The sequence below is a fragment of the Myotis lucifugus genome, unplaced genomic scaffold (genome assembly GCF_000147115.1).
Source record: "Myotis lucifugus unplaced genomic scaffold, Myoluc2.0 scaffold_371, whole genome shotgun sequence".
In the NCBI taxonomy this organism is placed as follows: domain Eukaryota; kingdom Metazoa; phylum Chordata; class Mammalia; order Chiroptera; family Vespertilionidae; genus Myotis; species Myotis lucifugus.
In genome coordinates, this window is record NW_005871419.1 from 397450 (window position 1) to 420180 (window position 22731).

Sequence of the window (22731 nt, forward strand, 5' to 3'; positions counted from 1 at the left end):
CAGGGCAGGGATGGGAGATGAGCTTGTGGGCAAAAGGAAGGTGAGGTCAGAGACTAAATATCGGGAGCTTTGTGACAGAGACTCACAAACCCGACGTCTTCTCTCTAATCGGGATTACTCCCCCCGTGAGGCTAGAGCAGCCGTGGGCAAACTACGGCCCGCGGGCCGGATCCGGCCCGTTTGAAATGAATAAAACTAAAAAAAAAAAGACCGTACCCTTTTATGTAATGATGTTTACTTTGAATTTATATTAGTTCACACAAACACTCCATCCATGCTTTTGTTCCGGCCCTCCGGTCCAGTTTAAGAACCCATTGTGGCCCTCGAGTCAAAAAGTTTGCCCACCCCTGGGCTAGAGCATTCAGCCGGGAGACTTTGAGGACATGCTGGCGTGCTCCTCAGTGACGCTGGAAAAGCCAAGGAAGGGTGATGACAATCTAGCCCTCATCCTTTTCTCACCTCCCTTCAAATCCAGGGTTTCAGGAGGGCAGTCCCGTAGGTTCTAGGGACCACCCCCACCATGCTCTGGAGGCCCCACAGATAGGGCGTGGCAGGGACAGAGCGCGCCCCCCCCCCCCCCAGCTCCTGGGGCTCCCAGGCCACATGCAGAGACTGGCAGAGCTAGTCTTCTGGCCCCAGGCCTTTTGATTTCTCTGCTTTGCCCTACCCGTTTGGTTCCTCTCTGTCTCAAACCTGCTCCCCAGACAGGGCCCCAGTCCACTTGGATGTACGTTTGAGAACCCTTTAGTCCACACAGTTGCCACCTCCTTAATTCTTAAAACGTGTGCCTTACAATTACGATGTGAAAAGCTCTTTAACGGGATGTTTAAGCTCCAGAAGTTGCAGAAAAGACCTCTTTTGGGGCAGAAGGTTGGGAGGGGGAAGGGACTTCCCAATACAGTTGTAATTCTGACAGACAGACAGACATGTCTGTCTGGGGAGCTAGCACAGACCGCCTGCAGGTTGCTTATGCGGCCGCTGTTGGATTGACAGGTGTCCTCCCTGGTACTTGCGATGCTCATGGACACCTGCGTGATGTCCTTATGCCCCCCAATCCTAACTCATGGCTTGTGACGAGCAACCTCCGCTTGCCTGTCTCCTGGGGTAGAGAGTACCCGGGACCCTCAGTGGTGACTCCTCACCAGGACAATTACCGTAATTTTTCACTGCCCTCATTTTGCAGGAAGACTGGAGCTTTAGCAGGAGAAACCAGAGGCCTCTGAGCACTTGGCCATTTGTCTGGGTTGGGTCCTGTAGGTTCCGACCTGACTCTAGTGTTGCCAGAATGACCTCCAATGCGTGTGGCCCCCTGAGAAGATTAGGCAGTTCCCCAGCTCCCTCCCACACCCACTCCCCCAAGTTGCACGCCCATTGCTATTTAGTTCCTTTGTCAAGGCTTAACGTTGACCTTCTCTTGTAGATGACCCAGCTAGTTCTGAAGCACATGGAGGCAAGGTAAGGCCTTTCTTTGAAACAGTGGAGCGCACGGGCTCCCTGGCCTGGCAGGCGGCGGGTGTGGAGGCGGGGGCTGGGGCACCTCTGGCTGCGGCTTTAACAAGTGATAACACTGTGATGACCGGACATGGACATTACGGGGGAAGTAACATTCTGCCCCGGCCAGCTTTGCAACACACAAGCATATTGAAGGTCAAGCGCAACATACACTGGAGGGAGGAAGAGAACAGCGGATTCAGCACACATTGTAGTTAAAAATTAACTTATGTTGAGCATAAAAGAAACTTCAGAAGTTGGCCTGAGACCAAGACCATCTCTTTGTTATTATAAATTTCAGCTCTTGTCAGAATGAATACTCCAGTTTAGTGGTAAAAATCAGCACCCCATCAGCACCCCATCAGCACCCCATCAGTTCCTCCATGTATGCCACGTCTTTATCACCCTGTTACCCACCCACGGGAGCCGTCCTCACACACCACGGGAGCCGGTCTCAGGCACCCACGGGAGCCGGTCTCAGGCCGTGTTCATGAACAGCAAGTGGCCGATGGCTTTGTCCTCCCTCGAGGAAGCGAGGCTGGCCCTGCTATTCTAATGTGCAGTTTCGTGGTTTTTCTGGATCAAACCCGTCTCGTTGGGGTGGATTAAAGAGATTACATTTCCAAAGGGTACTTAGGGAACCCCGGGACTTGTGAGGACGCCTGTGTGAGCAGGTGATGGGCCATCCAGTCCCACCCAAGACTGACGGCATCTGCCTTGTTGTGGGTCCTCATGGGCAGAAGGGCCCTGAGCGCCTGTGCCCGCGCTCGAGGGAGAAGGATCCCCTCCCCTCCTGTCTGCGCTCAGTGGGTTCCTGCGTTCCGGTGGGGGCCCCTTGTTGCAGCAGAACCCGTTCCCGGTGGCAAGCCCTGATGCCCACTGACTGCCCAGGTCACCATTGTGGGGCCGTGGCCCTGAGGGAAGCAGAGAGGGGTTCCCCGGCGCTCACACGAGCCCCTTGGTTTCTTCCTTCTCAGGGAGCCCCCAGGCAGCACAGCCCCTGAAACTTTGCTTCTTTGCCTTTTAGGAGGAAAGGGCTCGTCCTGAACATTTCTTCCGGGGTGGCCCTCTTTCCCTGGCCTCTCTACTCCATGTATTCGGCTTCCAAGGTGAGCGACAGCATGGAGTTCCAGGCTCCTCCTCCCTCCCTTGCTGTTCCCAGTTGCCATTTTCCTGTGGCCCATCTGGCCAGTCCATGGGCAGATCGCCAGGAGGCGCTCTCCTGTGTCGAGGGCGGAGCTAGTCAGCAGGGGTTTGGGTGCAAATTAGAAGAAGGCACAGCCCCCGGCTGACGAAGGCCTGCAGCAGCACGGAGGGGGAGGGGGCGCAGGCGGGTGCAGCCCTGGCCCCAGCCCTCACTCACCTCCTTGCCTGGGAGCCCTGCTGTCCACTGTGGTTCCTCCCTGCCCTGAAGGCCTAACCAGGTGTCCCCGTGACCTCGTCTTAAAAAACAAACTGGGGGGGGGGGGGCGGGGAGGTGCTCTACACAAGGGACAGCTCCCCACCCCCGGGTTGGGTCATGTATGTGCAGTGGCCTGAGGTATGTATTCATCCCCACCATGTATGTTCCCATTCATTGCGGGATCTCTTCTCAGACCAAGAGATGAAGTCCTAACTCGCATCAGAGAAGCGGCCACGTTTTAAGACAACGTGGTGGGCTCCTGCGGGGCCTCTGGAACCTGCAAAGTTGGTTCTGACGGAGAAAGCAAGCTCCGGGCCCTGAGGTGTTTCTCCTTCTCGCTCCAGGCTTTTGTGTGCACGTTTTCCAAGGCCCTGCAAGCAGAATATAAGGAGAAAGGAATAATTATCCAGGTGAGGCTGACAGTTCCGAGTCCCCTGAAGAGGCGCTCCAGGTCCCCGTGGAGCCGGCCACTGCCTCCTGCAGGGCTGGTGCTGAAGTGCAGCCGGAGGAATGGTCTGCATGCCTCTTCGGGGTTCCTGCGACCCTTGTACTGGCCGCTGTGCCACTGAGGTTGCGCCTGCTGCCACCCTCTGCCGTGCCCTGGGCTGGAGCAGGAAACGGGGCAGGGCGAGTGAGTGCCCAGGAGCGCTGTCGCCCCTCTTGCTCCCCGACGCTGCATCACGCCAGAAGTTGGGGCCTGGTCGGCCATCCTTTCCTCTCTGCTGTAGGTACGGGAGACGGGCTTATGTGGGAGGATGGTGGAGAGGGAAAGAGAACACTGGGCACCGGTCCATGTTGGAAGGGGTGGGGGTGCCTCTTCTGTGCTGGGCCCCAGAGGTCCTCACCCCTGGCTCTGAGCCGCGGGCAGAGGGGCTCGCCGCCCCTTCACCCACAGCTGCACACCGATCGGGCGGTCCTGCTGTCTGTAGGCTGAGCAATAGGACATCTTGTGTCAGCGATGTCCAAGCGGTTGGCTCGCAGCACGGAGTCAAGTGATTTCTAGGACCGGGAATAAAAGGTGTATTTGCAGGTTTTTTGTTGTTGTTTGGGAGGAAGTTGTACGGCATATATTAGAAGTGGAAAGGCTCACTCACCGAGACATCTTTTTATTTTATTTTATTTTATTTTTTTATTTTTTGCTAAAAGTATTACAAAGGGTATTACATAAGTGTCCTTTTTTCCCCCCAGCCCTTGACGAACCCCTGCCCTCCCTTACCCCCCAGTGTCTTATGTCCATTAGTTATGCTTATATGGATGCATACAAGTCCTTCGGTTGATCTCTTACTCCCCTCCCTCCTGTCCCCCAACCCTCCCTGGCCTTCCCACTGCAGTTTGACAATCAGTTTGAGGCAGCTCTGCCTCTGTATCTATTATTGTTCAAAAGTTTGTAATGGTCTTTATTATCCATGAATGAGTGAGATCATGTGGTATTTTTCCTTCATTGACTGGCTTGTTTCACTTAGCATAATGCTCTCCAGTTCCATCCATGCTGTTGCAAATGGTAAGAGTTCCTTCTTTTTTACAGCAGCATAGTATTCCATTGTGTAGATGTACCACAGTTTTCTAATCCATTCATCTACTGATGGGCACTTAGGCTGTTTCCAGATCTTAGCTATGGTGAATTGTGCTGCTATGAACATATGGGTGCATATATCCTTTCTGATTGGTGTTTCTGGTTTCTTGGGATATATTCCTAGAAGTGGGATCACAGGGTCAAATGGGAGTTCCATTTCCAGTTTTTTGAGGAAACTCCATACTGTCTTCCATAGTGGCTGCACCAGTCTGCATTCCCACCAGCAGTGCACAAGTGTTCCTTTTTCTCCACATCCTCTCCAGCACTTGTCGTTTGTTGATTTGTTGATGATGGCCATTCTGACAGGTGTGAGATGGTACCTCATTGTTGTTTTGATTTGCATCTCTCGGATGATTAGTGACTTTGAGCATGTTTTCATATGTCTCTTGGCTTTCTGAATGTCCTCTTTTGAAAGGTGTCTATTTAGATCCTTTGCCCATTTTTGATTGGATTGTTTATCTTCTTTTTGTTAAGTTGTATGAGTTCCCTATAAATTTTGGAGATTAGGCCCTTATCAGATATGACGTTGGCAAATATGTTTTCCCAAGAGGTGGGTTTTCTTGTTGTTTTCTTGATGGTTTCTTTTGCTGTGCAGAAGCTTTTTATTTTGATGTAGTCCCATTTGTTCATTTTCTCTTTAGTTTCAACTGCCCTAGGAGCTGTATCAGTGAAGAAATTGCTTTGGCATATGTCTGAGATTTTGTTGCCTTTGTATTCTTCTAGAATTTTTATGGTTTCCTGTCCCACATTTAAGTCCTTTATCCATTTTGAGTTTATTCTTGTGTATGGTGTAAGTTGGTGGTCTAGTTTCATTTTCTTGCATATATCTGTCCAATTTTCCCAACACCATTTATTGAAGAGACTATCTTGGTTCCATTGTATGTTCATGCCTCCTTTGTCAAAAATTAATTGAGCATATTGGTTCGGGCTAATTTCTGGACTCTCTATTCTATTCCACTGATCTATATGTCTGTTCTTGTGCCAGTACCAGGCAGTTTTGAGAACAGTGGCTTTGTAATACAGCTTGATATCTGGCATTGAGATCCCACCTACTTTGTTCTTTCTCAGGATCGCTGCAGCTATTCGGGGTCTTTTTTTATTCCAGATGAATTTTTGGAGAGTTCGTTCTAGATCTTTGAAGTAGGCCATTGGTATTTTAATGGGAAGTGCGTTGAATTTATAGATTGCTTTGGGTAGTATGGACATTTTAATGATGTTGATTCTACCAATCCAAGAACATTGTATGTTCTTCCATCTCTTTATGTCTTCCTCTATCTCTTTTTTCAACGTCCTGTAGTTTTCTGAGTAGAGGTCTTTTACCTCTTTAGTTAAGTTTATTCCTAGGTATCTTAATTTTTTTGGTGCGATGGTAAATGGGATTGTTTTTATAATCTCTCTTTCTGAAAGTTCACTATTGGTGTATAGAAATGCCTCGGATTTCTTGGGGTTAATTTTGTATCCTGCTACATTGCCAAATTCATGTATTAAGTCTAGTAGTTTTTTGATGGAGTCTCTAGGGTTTTGTATGTATAATATCATGTCGTCTGCAAATAAGGACAGTTTTACTTCCTCTTTTCCAATTTGGATGCCTTTTATTTCTTCTTCTTGTCTAATTGCAATGGCTAATACTTCCAGGACTATGTTGAACAGGAGTGGTGAGAGTGGGCATCCCTGTCTTGTTCCTGTTCTTAGGGGAAATGGTGTTAGTTTTTGTCCATTGAGTATGATGTTGGCTGTGGGTTTGTCATATATGGCTTTTATTATGTTGAGGTATGATCCTTCTATTCCCACCTTTCTGAGAGTTTTTATCAAAAATGGGTGTTGGATTTTGTCGAATGCTTTTTCTGCATCAATTGATATGACCATGTGGTTTTTTTCTTTCAATTTGTTTATGTGATGTATCACGTTTATTGATTTACGGATGTTGTACCATCCTTGCATCCCTGGGATAAATCCTACTTGGTCATGGTGTATGATCCTTCTGATGTACTGCTGGATCCGATTTGCTAAGATTTTGTTGAGGATTTTGGCATCTATGTTCATGAGGGATATTGGCCTGTAATTCTCTTTCATTGTGTTGTCTTTACCTGGTTTTGGTATTAGGGTGATGCTAGCTTCATAGAATGTGCTTGGAAGTGTTCCTTCCTCTTGAACTTTTTGTAGTAATCTGAGGAGGATAGGTTTTAGTTCTTCCTTGAAAGTTTGGTAAAACTCCCCTGAGAAGCCGTCTGGTCCTGGGCTTTTGTTTGCTGGAATCTTTTTGATGACTGCTTCAATTTCTTCCATAGTTATTGGCCTATTGAGATTTTTAGATTCTTCCTGATTGAGTTTTGGAATGTTGTATTTTTCTAGGAATTTGTCCATTTCCTCCAGGTTGTCTAGTTTGTTGGAGTAGAGTTGTCCGTAGTATTGTTTAACAATCATTTGTATTTCTGTCGGGTCCGTTGTTATTTCGCCTCTATCGTTTCTGATTTGGTTTATTTGGGACCTCTCTCTTTGCTTCTTGGTGAGCCTGGCTAGGGGTTTGTCAATCTTGTTTATCCTTTCAAAGAACCAGCTCTTGGTTTCATTGATTTTCTGTATTGTTTTTTTGGTCTCTATTTCATTGATTTCTGCTCTAATCTTTATTATCTCCTTCCTTCTGCTCACTCTGGGGTTTTCTTGTTGCTCTCTTTCTAATTCTTTGAGTTGTAGAGTTAGATGATTAACTACCACTTTTTCTTGTTTTTTGAGATAGGCCTGTAGAGCTATAAACTTCCCTCTCAGGACTGCTTTCATTGTGTCCCATAGGTTTTGGATTGTTGTGTTTTCATTGTCATTAGTGTCCAGGATGTTTTTAATTTCTTCTTTGATATCATTGGTAACCCAATCAATATTTAATAACATGCTATTCAGCTTCCAATTGTTTGAGTATTTTGGGTTGTTTTTATTGTAGTTTATTTCTAACATTATGCCATCGTGGTCTGAGAAGATGCTTTTTATGATTTCAATCTTCTTGAATTTGTGGAGACTTTGCTTGTGACCCAATATGTGGTCTATTTTTGAATATGTCCCATGAGCACCTGAGAGGAATGTATATTCCATGGCTTTGGGGTGAAGTGTTCTGAAGAGCGACATCTTTTTTTTAAAATATATTTTTATTGATCTCAGAGAGGAAGGGCGAGAGAGAGAGAGAGAGAGAAACATCAATGATGAGAGAGAATCATTGATTGGCTGCCTCCTGCACGCCCCCCACTGGGGATCGAGCCCACAACCCGGGCATGTGCCCTTGGCCGGAATCAAACCTGGGACCCTTGAGTCCACAAGCCAACGCTCTATCCACTGAGCCAAACCAGCTAGGGGTCACGTGACATCTTTAAAATCATTGGTGTGCATGTGGATTTCAACTAAAATGCTCACGGGTATGAGACTAACTCAGGTGGCTACGTTATAAATTAACCAGCTATAGGTAAAGCTTATTCAAAAGGCAGATACGAATTAATGGTGAGAACTTTGCAATTAACATCGACTTCCCGCCGCTGAGTGACGGGAACAGCACGCCATGCCACTAGGCCACTGGCTCTTTGCTCTGCTGACTGAAGTCCCGCCCATCAGGGATCCCTTCCTGCCCATCTTCCATCTCCCAGCTGCAGACAGATTCCTTCTGCACAAGTGCTACCCCATGCAGGCTGTTCGCTGCGGTAAAAAAAATAACCCTTCACATCTCACTGACTTCCAACCACAAAGATTTATTTCTCATTCATGATGCGCATCGACTGGGAGCTGCCAGGGCATCAGCTCGGGGTAGTGACGCAGGGACCGGCGGATGGAGCAGCTGCTCCTTGGGGTTGTGAGCTGACGCGCCAGGGCAACGTGGTAGCAGTTCTAGAGGGGCTTGCATTGATAACGAAGGGCTCTGGCTCAGAAAAGACGCCGGTCACTTTTGCTCATACTCATGGGCCAGATTTGGTCACATGGTCCCACCCAACCCTGTGTAATTCTATCACGTGTCTGGAGGAGAAAAGAACTAAAAATACTTGGTGAACCACACGAATGCTTACCAGAGCTACTTGCTTACTAGTCATATGACAGGCTTAGCATCACCATGATCTTGAGAATTGTGGTGAGAGAGGCTGGGGCTGCCAAGTGCGTGGGTTCCGTGGGGCAGCAGGGGTGGGAGGAGGTGGGGGAGGGAGGGGCCCCTTCCTGGATGCAGGAGCCTCGGAGCTGCTCTCCTAGCAAGTGAGAGAAGGTGAAACGGCTCTGCGACCTTTCAGAACCACTGGCCTCTCCAAACACTTATGTAACTGGTGCTCAGTAAAGATTTGTGAATTGGTCAACGAAGCAGGCACTAGAGACGAGTTTGATTTTCAAATCCCAGCTCTGCCACTTGCCATGTGAGTGATCCTGGGAAGCCTGCTGAAACTCCTCGAGCCTCAGTTTCCCCATCTGTAAAAAGGGGTTTACCATGCCTGCTCACTTCTCTAGGTTCTTATAAAGATCTAATGAATGAACAAATATGCACATTTCACCCCTGTTTATGAAGCCCCTGTGCTTCCCAATGAGGTGTCTTGTGAACCAAACCCCACTGTAGGAATGAAAATACTTACTATTTCCCCATCTGGAAGTGGGTTGGGAATGCATGCTCCTGCATTTCTCCAAGAGGAACACGGTGAGATCTTTGGAAGAAAGTGTTTTGCCAATTAACGACAACAGCATTCATTTCCATGAGGGCCCATTCAAGCGTGTTGACTGATTCATAACTCGATTCAGTTATGAACAGTGTCATGTCAGGGGTGATGTGAAGAAAAGCTGACATGATGAACATTGCAAACGTGATGTGAAGAAAAGTAAAACCAAGAAAACAAGCACGGACCTTTTTTCTCTAAAGATGCCGAGCTCTGTGTTTCTGGGAGAAAGTCAGCCTCCTGCCAGGTGTGGGGGCCATGGGTGGAAAGAGGGGGTCGTGAACGTGTAACCCAGAGGCTTTAGTTGCCCCATCGTTGGCTGTGTGCATTAGAAACACACGTCTGAGAGAGGGTGGCCAGATAAAATACAGAACACCCAATAAAATCTGAATTTCAGATAAATAAGTGAAAATTTAAATGTAAATATAGCCCACGGAGTACTTGGGACATAGTTATACTGAATTTTTAAAAATTTTAAAAAGTATTACATGTCTCTTTTTCCCCCAAATTGACCCCCTACCACCACTTCTGCCCCCCCCCCCCCAGGAAACCCCCCACCGCCCCATTGTCCATGTCCATTGGTTATGCTAATATGCATGCATACAAGTTCTTTGGTTGATCTCTAACCCACCCCCCTCCCCTGCCTTCTTTCTAAGGTTGGACGGTCTAATCAGTGTTTCAGTCTCTGGACCAATTTTTGTTCATCAGTTTATGTTGTTCATTATATCCCACATATGAGTGACATCATGTGATACTTATCTTTCTCCGACTGGCTAATTTTGCTTAGCATAATGCTCTCCAGCTCCATCCACGCTGTTGCAAATGTTAAGAATTCCTTTTTTTTTTACCACAGCATAGTATTCTGTTGTGTAGATGTACCACCATTTTTTAATCCACTCATCTGCTGATGGGCACTTAGGCTGTTTCCAAATCTTAGCTATTGTAAATTGTGTTGCTATGAACATAGGGGTGCATTTGTCCTTTCTGATTGGTGTTTCTGGTTTCTTGGGATATATTCCTAGAAGTGGGATCACTGGGTCAAATGGCAGTTCCATTTTTAGTTTTTTGAGGAAACTCCATACTGTTCTCCACAGTGACTGCACTAGTCTGCATTCCCACCAGCAGTGCACGAGGGTTCCTTTTTCTCCACATCCTCTCCAGCACTTGTTATTTGTTGATTTGTTGATGATAGCCATTCTGACAGGTATGAGATGGTACCTGATTGTTGTTTTGATTTATATCTCTCGTATAATTAGTGACTTTGAGCATATTTTCATATGTCTCTCCACCTTCTGTATGTCCTCTTTCTAAAGGTGTCTATTTAGGTCCATTGCCCGTTTTTTTTTTGATTGGATTGTTTATCTTCCTTTTGTTAAGTTGTATGAGTTCCCTGTAAATGTTGGAGATTAAACCCTTATCAGATGTAACATTGGCAAATAAGTTCTCCCATGCAGTGGGCTCTCTTGTTTTGTTGATGGTTTCTTTTGCTGTGGAGAAGCTTTTTATTTTGATGTAGTCTCATTTGTTTATTTTCTCTTTAGTTTCCATATCGGTAAAGATATTGCTACAACATATGTCTGATATTTTGCTGCCTATGGAGTCTTCTAAGATTTTTATGGTTTCCCATCTTACATTTAAGTCCTTTAACCATTTTGAGTTTGTTTTTGTGAATGGTGTAAAGTGGTGAACTAGTTTCATTTTTTTCTGCATGTATCTGATCAAATTTCCCAACACCATTTATTGAGGAGACTGTCTTGACTCCATTGTATGCTCTTGCCTCGTTTGTCAAATATTAATTGAGCCTAATGGCTTGGGTCGATTTCTGGGTTCTCTGTTCTGTTCCTTTGGTCTATATGTCTGTTCTTGTGCTAGTACCAGGCAGTTTTGAGAATAGTGGGTTTGTAATATAGCTTGATATCTGGTATTGTGATCCCTCCAAATTTGTTCTTCTTTCTCAGAATTTCTGTGGCTATTCAGGATCTTTTTTTCTCCAGATGAATTTTTGGAGAGTTTGTTCTAGGTCTGTGAAATATGCCGTTAGTATTTTAATGAGGATTGCATTGAATCTATAAATTTCTTTGGGTAGTATGAACATTTTAATGATTTTGATTCTACCAGTCCATGAACACGGTATGTTCTTCTATTTGTTTATGTCTTCCTCTATCTCTTTTTTCAAAGTCCTGTAGTTTTCTGAGTATAGGTCTTTTACCTCCTTACTTAAGTTTATTTCTAGGTATCTTAATTTTTTTGTTGCAGTGGTAAATGGTTTTTGGTTTTTTTTTTAGTTTCTCTTTCTGTGAGTTCATTATTGATGTATAAAAAAAAGCCATAGATTTCTGGGTGTTAATTTTGTATCCTGCTACATTACCAAATTCATTTATTAAGTCTAGTAGTTTTTTGATGGGGTCTTTAGGGTTTTCTAGGTACAATATCATGTCATCTGCAAATAATGACAATTTTACGTCTTCTTTTCCAATTTGGATGCCTTTTATTTTTTCTTCTTGTCTAATTGCAATGGCTAATACTTCTAGTACTATGTCGAACAGGAGTGGTGAGAATGGGCATCCCTGTCTTGTTCCTGTTCTTAGGGGAAATGAGTTTAGTTTTTGCCCATCGAGTATGATGTTGGCTGTAGATTTGTCTATAAGGCTTTTATTATGTTGAGGTATGCTCCCAATATCCCCACTTTGCTGAGAGTTTTGTGTTTTTTTTTTTTTTATCAAGAAAGGGTGTGGATTTTGTCAAATGTTTTTTCTGTATCGATTGATATGATTATGTGATTTTTGTCTCTCAATTTGTTTATGTGATGTATCATATTTATTGATTTACAGATATTGTACCCTCCTGGTATCCCTGGAATAAATCCTACTTGGTCATGGTGTATGATCTTTCTAATGTAATGCTGGATCCAATGTGCTAGAATTTTGTTGAGGATTTTAGTATCTATGTTCATCAAGGATATTAGCCTGTAGTTCTATTTCTCTGTGGTGTCTTTATCTTGTTTTGGAATAGGGTAATGCTGGCTTCATAGAAAGAGCTTGGAAGTGTGCTTTCCTCTTGAATTTTTTGGAATAGTCTGAGAAGGATTGGTTTTAGTTCTCTGAATGTTTGGTAGAACTCCCCTCTAAAGTCATCCAGACAAGGGCTTTTGTTTGCTGGAAGATTTTTTTTTTATATATTTTATTGATTTTTTACAGAGAAGAAGGGAGAGGGATAGAGAGCTAGAAACATCGATGAGAGAGATCGATCAGCTGCCTCTTGCACGCCCCCCACTGGAGATGTGCCCGCAACCAGGGTACATGCCCTTGACCGGAATCGAACCTGGGACCCTTGAGTCCGCAGGCCGACGCTCTATCCGCTGAGCCAAACCGGTTCGGCGCTGGAAGATTTTTTATTACTGCTTTAATTTCATCAGTAGTTATTGCCTTATTCAGGTTTTTTGATTCTTCCTGATTGAGTTTTGGAAGCTTGTGTTTTTCTAGGAATATGTCCCATTTCATCTAGGCTGTCCAGTTTGTTGGAGTAGAGTTGTTCATCGTATTCTTTTTACAATCCTTTGTATTTCTGTGGGGTCTGTTGTTACTTCACCTATTTCATTTCTGATTTTGTTTATTTGGGTCTTCTCTCTTTGTTTCTTGGTGAGCCAGGCTAGAGGCTCATCGATCTTGTTTATCCTTTCAAAGAACCAGCTCTTGGTTTTATTGATCTTTTGTATTTTTTTTGGTCTCTATGTCGTTTATTTCCACTCTGATCTTTATTATTTCCTTCCTTCTGCTTACTCTGGGCTTTTCTTGTTACTCTCTTTCTAATTCTTTAAATTGTAGGGTTAGGTAATTTATTACCATTTTTCTTGTTTTTTGAGGTAGGCCTGCAGAACTATGTACTTCCCTCTCAGGATTGCTTTCACTCTGTCCCATAGATTTTGGATTGTTGTGTTTTCATTGTTGTTTCTTATCAGGATGCTTTTTATTTCTTCTTTGAATTCTTTGGTAACCCAATCATTGTTTAATAGCATGCTATTTAGCCTCCAAGTGTTTAATTTTTTCATTTTTTATTGTAGTTGATTTATAATTTTATGCCATTGTGATCTGAGAAGATGCTTGATATGATTTCTATCTTCTTGAATTTGAAGAGACTTTGCCTGTGTCTCAATATATGGTCTATCTTTGAAAATGTCTCATGTGCACTTGAGAAGAATGTATATCTGTAGCTTTGGGATGAAATGTTCTGAAGAGGTCAATTAATTCCATCTGATCTAGTGAGTCATTTAGGATTGATATTTCTTTGCTGATTTTTTTGTTTAGAGGATTTATCCAGTGGCATCAATGGGGTATTAAAGTTTCCTATTATGACTGTATTGCTGTCAATCTCTCCCTTGATATCTTCCAGAAGTTTTTTTTATGTATTTGGGTGCTTCTGTATTGGGTGCATATAAGTTTATCAGAGTTATATCCTCTTGTTGAATTGCTCCCTTTAGTATTATGAAGTGGCCTTCTTTATCTCTTGTTATGGCCTTCACTTTGAGGTCTATTTTGTCAGTTATAAGTATTGCTACCCCACCTGTTTTTTCATTTCTATTCACCTGAAATTTTTCCCCATACCTTTACTATCAGTCTGTGTTAGTCCTTTGTTCTGAGGTGGGTCTCTTTTAGACAGAATATATATGGGTCATGTTTTCTTATCCATTCAGCTACCCTATGTTTTTGTTTGGAGCATTTAATCCATTTACATTTAAGGTTAATATTGATAGGTACTTGTTTGTTGCCATTTTTATTCTTTATGCCTGTGTTCCTTCTTCCCTTCTGATTTCTTCTTTTAATAGCAGCCCCTTTAGCATTTCTTGCATTGGTGGCTTGGTGGTAATAAACTTTCTTAGCCCTTTTTGTCTGAAGCTCCTTATTTCACCTTCAATTTTGAATGATAGCCTTGCTGGGTATAGTATTCTTGGATTCATTCCCTTGCTTTGCATCACTTTGTATATTTCATTCCATTCCCTCTGGTTTGATGTGTTTCTGTTGAGAAATCAGTTGATAGTCTAATGGGAAATCCCTTATAGGTTACTTTTTGTCTCTCTCTGGCAGCCTTTAAAATTCTTACTTTGTCGTTGGTGTTTGCCAATTTAATTATGATGTGTCTTGGTGTTGGTCTTTTTGGGATCCTCTTGTTTTGGACTCTGTGTGCTTCTTGAACTTTTGTGAGTTTTTTCTTCCCAATATCAGGGAAGTTTTCTGTAATTATTTCTTCAAACAGGTTTTCTATTCCTTGTTCAGTTTCCTCTCCTTCTGGCACCTCTATTATGCGGATGTTGTTTCATTTTGTGTTGTCCCAGAGCTCCCTTAGGCTCTCCTCCTGCTTTTTAAGTTTTTTTTTTTTCCAGTTGCTGCTCTTCTTGGGTGTTTTTTCCTACCTTGTCTTCCAGGTTGCTGGTGCAGTCCTCAGTTTCTGCTAGTCTACTATTGATGCTTTCTATTGTGTTCTTTATCACAGCTATGTCATTCTTCATTTCTTCTTGGTTCTTCTCCGTTTCCTATTGATTCTTACACATGTTGTTGAATTGTCTTCCATCCTTTTCAGTGTCCTTATGACCATTGCTCTGAATTCTTTCTCTGACAAATTGCTTGCCTCCATTTTGTTTACTTCCTTTTCTGGTGATTCCTCCTTTTCTTTCGTATGGGGTCTGTTTCTTTGTCTCCCCTTTTTGCTCCTCTCAGGGTGTCTGGTTATGTGGTTCACTCTCTACCACGTTGACTGAAAGGCACAAAATACAACTCAACAAGACACAACACAGAGGGAACAAAACAAGAATGTATTCATGACACTGATAACCCCAATAAAGGTGACCACCAGAGAAAAGAGAATTAGGGGAGAGAAAAGAGCACAAAAATGATATTGAGAAAAGGAAAAAAGGTAAGAAAGGAAAGAACAAGAAGAAAAAAGAAGGGGGAAAAATGTATGTATATGGGGAGACAAGTCCACAAAACAAACAAATAAACCAAAAAATGCAAACCACAAACACCCAGAAAAAAGGGGGGAACTGAATCTGAAGAGGCAGAGCTTATTTCCAGAAGATAAGGTAAAGGAATTGAATGAGTGGGGAAATGGCCACAGTTCAATATAGAGGAGGTAGAAAGAGAATGAGTGGATAAGAAGAAAAGTAAAAAACAAAATAATAATAAAAAAATTCTTCCCTTTCTTTAATCTATTTTCTATCTATCTGTATATTCATCTATTTTTGGAAAAGGAGACTAGAGTAGAGAGCAAATAGGCTGAGTTTGGTGAGTGTAACTAATTAAACAATTAGGAGAAGAAGAGAGCAAGCGAGGACAGGAAAAACAAAAGCATAAAAATGGCTAGCAAAGAAAGAGAAAAGAGAAGTGTGCATGGACGTGGAGCAGGGGAGAGGAAATTAGATATATGAGTAAGCCAGCAGAGACTACTATAATAGTAACACGTCAGTAAAGCAGATAAAGAAGATCAATTTTTTATAAGGAGTAAAAAGAAAGAAGAGAGAAAACGTTCTCCAGGCGTCCTCTGTCCTTTCCAGCCACGGATCGTCTTACCAGCTGTGTTTAATTTGCCAATTCTGGGTGGATGTTATTTAATTTAATTCTTTCTTCTATCTGCTCCATGAGAAGGTGCAGGACACATCTGCCTATTTGGACGCCATTTTGTCTCCCCCAGTTATACTGAATTTTGTTGTTGCTGTTGTTTTCCTGGATTCGGTTGAACTGAGTGTCCTGTACTTTTATTGCAAAGCCTGGCAACCATGCTCGGAGAGCTGGCCCATGCCTCAGCCGTGTGCACTCGGGGCACCGTGGTGTGTGGCCGAGGCCTCCCCTGGCATTAGTGGCAAAGGGAAACCAGAGGCTGATTGCCAGCTCTGTGCCGCTTCTGTGCCCGTGCAGTGCCCCCTCCCTGTTTCGGACCCTGGAACTTGTGACAGGATGGCCGGAGTTGGGAAAGGAAGGGATGGGGAGATGGGGGCTCACTTCTCAGGGATGGGCAGATCGCGCCTGTGTCACAGCTTTATTTCCCGTTGTAGGTGCTGACCCCCTATGCTGTTTCCACCCCAATGACAAAGAATCTCAACACCAGCCTGATAACCAAGACGGCCGATGAGTTTGTTAAAGAATCACTCAATTACGTCACATGTGGAGATGAAAGCTGCGGCTGCCTCGTCCATGAGATCCTGGTAACTGATAACGTCTCCTTCTGGAAGCGAGTGGGCACAGGTGTGCAGGCGGCCCTGCGGGCTGAGCCAGCTCTGCCTCGCTCTGGGAGGCCCGGTGCTCAGCCCCTGGACACCCCAGGCGGGCAGTCTCACCCCTGGCTGCCGCACTTCTCCCGCAGAAAGGAAGGAGGCTCCAGAGCTCCTGGAAGAGCCGGCCGAGACTCAGGGAGCGTCTCCGTGGGGCTGCTGTGGCCTCTGGCCCCTGTTAGTAAATGTTTAAGTCTGGCCGTCCAGGAGAAAAGTAAAACAAGCACCTGATTTGTAGCATTTGCTGATTTCCATGATTTAAATCCTCCAGTGTGCTGCCACTGCACATGTTGGGGAGCGTGCACAGCTGGCTCTGTGAGCAGTGAAGCTGGTCCCGGCACGCCATGGACCCCGTCACATGGAAATAAGGTTCCCTAGCGCGTGGCACCACGAGTTCTCGCCGTTCCCCGGCCACTTTTAGAAATAAATACAGGCCTGGCCAGTGTGGCTCAGTTGGTTGAGAGTTGTCCCATGCACAGAGGTTGCTGGTTCCATTCCTGGCCAGGGCACAAGCCTGGGTTGTGGGCTTGATCCTTGGTAGGGGGCATGCAGGAGGCAACTGATTGATGTTCTCTCTTACATCGATGTTTCTCTCTCTCTCTCTCTCTGTCTCTGTCTCTCTCTTTCACTCTCCCTTCCTCTCTCTCTAAAAATATCAATAAAAACATATTTTTAAAGACAGAAACAAATACAAACATGAAACAAAGGTCGATGCGAATGTGCATGCTAATAGTGAAAACACAACACAGTGTCAGTGTAGTGCGGTTTCCAGCATCACCAAAAAGCTTTAGACAGATCTGCTTTCTCCTGCAGCCTCATTATAATAGAACCTGGGTGGGAAGGACATGAAGACGCTGGGAGAGGGAGCAGCAGGAAGAGGAAGTGCTCGCTGAGGGGAAGGGGGCGCGGGTGCTGCTTTACCGTGGACTCAGTTCTCTATTTAGAATTTCCTCGGGGCCGGCCCTGTAGGTGACTGTTTTGGTTTCTGAGAAAACCTTGTTTGCTGAAAAAGTGTCACAAAAGCTTTAAATTTTAGCAGCTTCAGCCATGCACCGTACAACTATGCTCTTGTCAGCAATAGACCGCGTGTCTGATGGTGGTCCCAGAGGTTACAATGGAGCAAAGATCACACTTCCTATTGCCCACTGATGCGTAGTCACCATAGTGTTGCAGCAACATGTTACTTACGTGTCTGTGGTGATGCTGGTGTAAACAAACCTACTATGCTGCCAGTTTTATACTTTCACTGATCCCACTTCTGAGAATATATCCTAGGAAACCTGAAACACCATTCAGGATGTATGCACCCCTATGTTCATAGCAGCGTTATTTACAACAGCCAAGATCTGGAAATAGTCCAAGTGCCCATCAGCAGATGAGTGCATAAAAAAAGCTGTGGGAGATTTACACCATGGAATACTATGCGGCTGTGAAAAAGAAGGAACTTTTACCCTTTGTGGCAGCATGGAGGGACCTGGAGAGTATTATGTTAAATGAAATAAGCCAGTCAGAGAACGACAAATATATAATCTCACTAATATGTGGAATCTAATGAACAAATAAGCCGACAAACAAAATGGAACCGTAAGCATGGACACATGGCCTGTGCCTGAGGGGCAGGGGTGACTGGATAAAGAAAGTGAAGGGATTAGCTAAAGAACTGATATGCGCCGAAACCGGTTTGGCTCAGTGGATAGAGCGTCGTCCTGCGGACTGAAAGGTCCCGGGTTCGATTCCGGTCAAGGGCATGTACCTGGGTTGCGGGCACATCCCCAATAGGAGATGTGCAGGAGGCAGCTGGTCGATGTTTCTCTCTCATCGATGTTTCTAACTCTCTATCTCTCTCCCTTCCTCTCTATAAAAAATCAATAAAATATATTTTTTAAAAAAAAAAGAACTGATATGCAAACCCCATGGACACAGAAAATAGTTTGGTGAAGACCAAAGAAGGGGGAGTGGGGTGGGTGGAGGTGGGCAAAGGGGGGCAACTGTAATAATGTCAACACTAAAAACTTTAAAATAATAAGAAGTATAGCACATGCAATTATCTATAGTGTGTATTACTTGATATGATAATAAATGACTATGTTACTGGTTTATATATTTACTGTACTATACTTCTTATAATTTTTAAAAATGTGTGTTCTTTCTACTTATGAAAAGTCTGCTGTAAAACAGTAAGCCACGTTACCATGGCAGCAGCCTCATACTTCCTGTGTTGGCCATGTCCCTTGAGTGCACCAGTTTCTCTTGTGCTTGATTTAACCTTGTGTTATTTATTCACTGTGGCCCCTACGCACACAGAGCCCACTGTTAATGTTGCCAGTAAGAGCCACGCTGAGTGATTGACCCGGAGATGAGATGAACAGTGGTTCGGGACTATGGATTTGGAAAATCAGGGATGGTTTTTGCTCCCCAGTCAGACATGTCCCATTCCACCACAGGGACGGCATAAATAACAGGGAGAAAGTGAGGGGAGCTGAGAAGGGACTGTATCAACGACCTGCACTGAAGACCAGTCAGAGGAGTGTGTCCCTCTCAGAACCAAGGTGGTCACGTCCAAAGCAAAAAGTTTGTGATGTTGAGAGGAAAGGCTGCACCTGACTGTTGAATTCATTGCTGGCTCCAGGGGTTTCCAGCAACTCAAGGATAGTTGTCCCTCCACAAGGTGAAGTGAGTGGCGAGTCTGCACGTGCTGATGTGAAGGCAGCTGAAGAAGCTTTGGAAACTCCAGAGAAGCGGCTTGTGGAGGAACATCACTCGCCAGAGCAAATGTCCAGCCTGGAGGGAACGCCCCTGTTGGAATGGAACCGGAAGGAACTTCCATCCATAAGGAGGCCAAGGCAAGGCCAGGTTTTCAGGCATTTAAGGACAGAATCGCAGTCCTGCTTGGGGCAATGTTTCAGGCGTCAAACGGAAACGCTGTGTGACCTGGCGCAGCGAGAAGCGCAGGGCCTCCAACACGTCCATCAGCACACACGGCCATTGTGCGGGAGCAACGCCGAGCCCTCGGTGCTCCCGCTTCTCTCCCAAGACGCCCTCCTCAGTGGCTATGCCAGCAAAATGGAGAAGCACTGTTTGGAGAATAGTACCTTTCCAGACTTAGCTTATTATTTACAATCCCCCAGACATCCTCCTTGTATTGGTGATCTTCATCCCAAAATCGAAGTGTGCTTCTCCCTCCAAACACGCCAGTGGATCAGGGAGTTATAGCAGCTTTTAAAGCTCACTACCTGAGGACGACCTTTGCCCAGGCCATTGCTGCAACTGACGAAGACGCTGATGCAATTTTGGAAAAATTACATCTTCAGCTGCTTCAAGAGCCTTGCTTGGGCGTAGAGCCGTGGTCGGCAAACTGCGGCTCGCGAGCCACATGAGGCTCTTTGGCCCCTTGAGTGTGGCTCTTCCACAAAATACCACGTGCGGGCGTGCACGTACAGTGCGATTGAAACTTTGTGGCCCATGCGCAGAAGTCGGTTTTCGGCCTGGGCGAGTCTATTTTGAAGAAGTGACGTTGATATTTGGCTCTGTTGACTAATGAGTTTGCCGACCACTGGCTTAGAGTGATGCCACCAAGGAGGGTATGAATGACACCTGGAGGAAGACACTCAAGAAGTTTGTCCATGACCTCAAAGGGTTTGCCAAGATTGAGGAGGCTGCAAGAATCCACAAGGCTGTGGTTGAGGTGGCAAACAGCCTTACCCTGGGTGTGAATGAGGATGACGAGGAGGAGCTCCGAGGGGTGGTCTGAGGAAGTGGCTGAGGAGGAGTTGTTGGAATGGGATGCGTAGCTGAAGAAGAAGCCAGGGGAAAGGAAACTGCAGGAGCAGAAAAAGAACCTCTAAGAAAATTCATGGTGAAGGTTCTAGCAGAAGGTTTGCAGACCTCAACAAGCTTCTTTAAAAGTTGTTTATTAATTTAAAAACACCAAAAGTTTTTCACTTACAGAGAAGAATGCTCATGTTGCATTATCTGCTCACAAGCAAGTCTATGATGAAAACAAAATTTTAACAAACCGCCCTGGACATATTTCCAAAAAGAGTGACACCTCCTCAAGCGAGCATGTCATTGCCCCTGAAGACCTGCTAGTGGGACAGGGTGTGGGGGTGGAAGACAGTGATAGTGACGATCCTGACCCTGTGGGCGCCTAGGCTAGTGTGTGTGTTTGTATCTTAGTTTGTTTGTTTGTTTTCTTTTTTATTTACTTAAATTTTTTATTGTTGAAAGTATTACATATGTCTCCTTTTCCCCCCATTGACCTCTCCCCGGCTGCTCCCACCCCCCAGCACATGCCCTCACCCTCCTACTATCTGTGTCCATTGGTTATGCTTATATGCAAGAGATCCTTTGGTTGATCTCTTACCCCCTCTCCTCCCCCACCTTCTCTCTGAGGTTTGATCTGTTCAATGCTTCTATGATTCTGGATCTATTTTTGTTCATCAGTTTATGTCGTTCATTATATTCCACAAATGAGTGAGATCACGTGATATTTATCATTCTCTGACTGGCTAATTTCGCTTAGCATAATGCTCTCCAGGTCCATTCATGCTGTTATGAATGGTAAGAGTTCTTTCTTTTTTACAGCAGCGTAGTATTCCATGTATTTTAGTTTTTAACAAAAAAGTTTAAAAAGTAAAAAAAATTAAAATTTAAAAATAGGAAAAAAACTTATAGAATAAGGATATAAAGAAAAAATAATTTTTGTACAGTTATAAAATGTGTTTGTGTTTTATGCTAAGTGTTATTGCAAAAGAATTGAAAGTTAAAAATACTAAAAAGTTTATAAAGTAGAAAAGTTATAGCAAGCTAAGCTTAATTCATTATTGAAGAATTAAATTCTTAAAAATAAATTTAGTGTATCTTAACTATATAGTGATTAAAAGTTTACAGTAGCAAACAGTAATGTACTGGGCCTTCTAATTCACTCACCACTCACTCACTGACTCACCCAGAACAACTCTAGTTTTCTGAGCGTCACTCATGGTAAGTGTCCTATACAGATGTACCATTTTTTATCTTTTATACCATATTGTAACCATATTTAAAATTATTAAATATACTTTTTCTATGTTTAGATACACAAATACTTATCATTGTGTTATAATCGCCTACAGCATTCAGTATAGTAATAGGATGTACAGGTTTGTTGCCTAGGAACAATAGTCTATACCACACGGCCTAGGCGTGTAGTAGGAGGTACCATAAAGCATGTAAGTTTGCTTTATGATGTTCGAACAATGACGAAATCATCGAATGATCCATTTCTTAGAATGAATCCTTCTTGTTAAGTGACACATGACTGTACTAGAAGATTTTGGGGCTTACCTTCAGTAGTCAGAAGAAATATTTCTTTGAAATGATAAATATGAACTGAGATGTTTTAGTTGTAACTTCCTTGCTCTTCTTTTCACCCACACACTCATGTTTTTGTCTATTTAAGGCGAGCTTTCTGAGCCTGATCCCATCTTGGGCCATCTACAGCAGCTGGGTCAAGAAGCTACTCCTGACTCATTACACCAACTACCTCAAGAGGAACGCCAACATCAGATAGTCTGGGGGCCTGATGGCCATCCAGCCTCATTTTCCTCACCAGGTTCTGCACTGACTGCAGAGGACCAAGGAGCAGACCGTCACCCACCACCCCCTGAAGCTGGAGGTCCGTGCCACAGACATAGTCCCTAGAACACAATTTGTGTGCCAATGAGCTCATGTTAAAATCAAGGCCACATGGAGACAGGCCTTGAAAATTCCCTGAGCAGATAAAGCCAGTTCATTCATACAAGCAAAACGTAGTTTAGCTTATTTTGTAAGACTAAAGATGGGACTCAGGGCAGGCCGCCCTCAAATATGTCACTTTGGCATATTTATGATTTTGAATTAAAATTACTTAAATAGCAAGAGTACTCTGACCCTCCTTTGCCTTCTGTGACCATCTTTGGAAAATACAATGAGCCACACTAATTAATCTTAATATAAGTGTTTATCCCAGCACATATCAATTATGGGGAGTTGGCATTTCAACTATTGGTGGAACAACTTAAAGTGTAGACATTGTACTTATAAACCTTCACATCAAACCCTGGTGAATTCGCCCTTGGGGAAGAACTTCCACAACCAGCAGCTTGAGTGAGAAGAGAAACATACTTTAGTGTATACAGCCCGGGGCAGATGTTAGAAATAACTTTTAGTTGTGTGATATAGGGGTTTTCCCCATATATTAATCCTGGGTTTTGAATGATAGATTGTCCACAAGCTTTTTGAGGGCCTTTACATTAAGAGAGAATTTGCCTCAAAATAAAGGCCCCAAGATGTTGGGCTGGCTTATGAAACAAGGGTAGAA

General features: G+C 44.2%; 1 protein-coding gene across 1 annotated transcript in view; it reads left to right on the forward strand.

Annotated features, from left to right (window-relative positions):
* Positions 1–22289, forward strand: part of HSD17B3 (hydroxysteroid 17-beta dehydrogenase 3) — a 55407-nt gene extending 33118 nt beyond the window's left edge. The window contains exons 8-12 of the mRNA XM_014466945.2: positions 1421–1455; positions 2519–2600; positions 3238–3303; positions 16176–16325; positions 21832–22289. Of these exons, the coding sequence (XP_014322431.2) occupies positions 1421–1455; positions 2519–2600; positions 3238–3303; positions 16176–16325; positions 21832–21942 (444 nt within the window). The 3' untranslated portion in view covers positions 21943–22289. The remainder of the gene's footprint in view (positions 1–1420; positions 1456–2518; positions 2601–3237; positions 3304–16175; positions 16326–21831) is intronic.
* Positions 22290–22731: the final 442 nt, after the last annotated feature.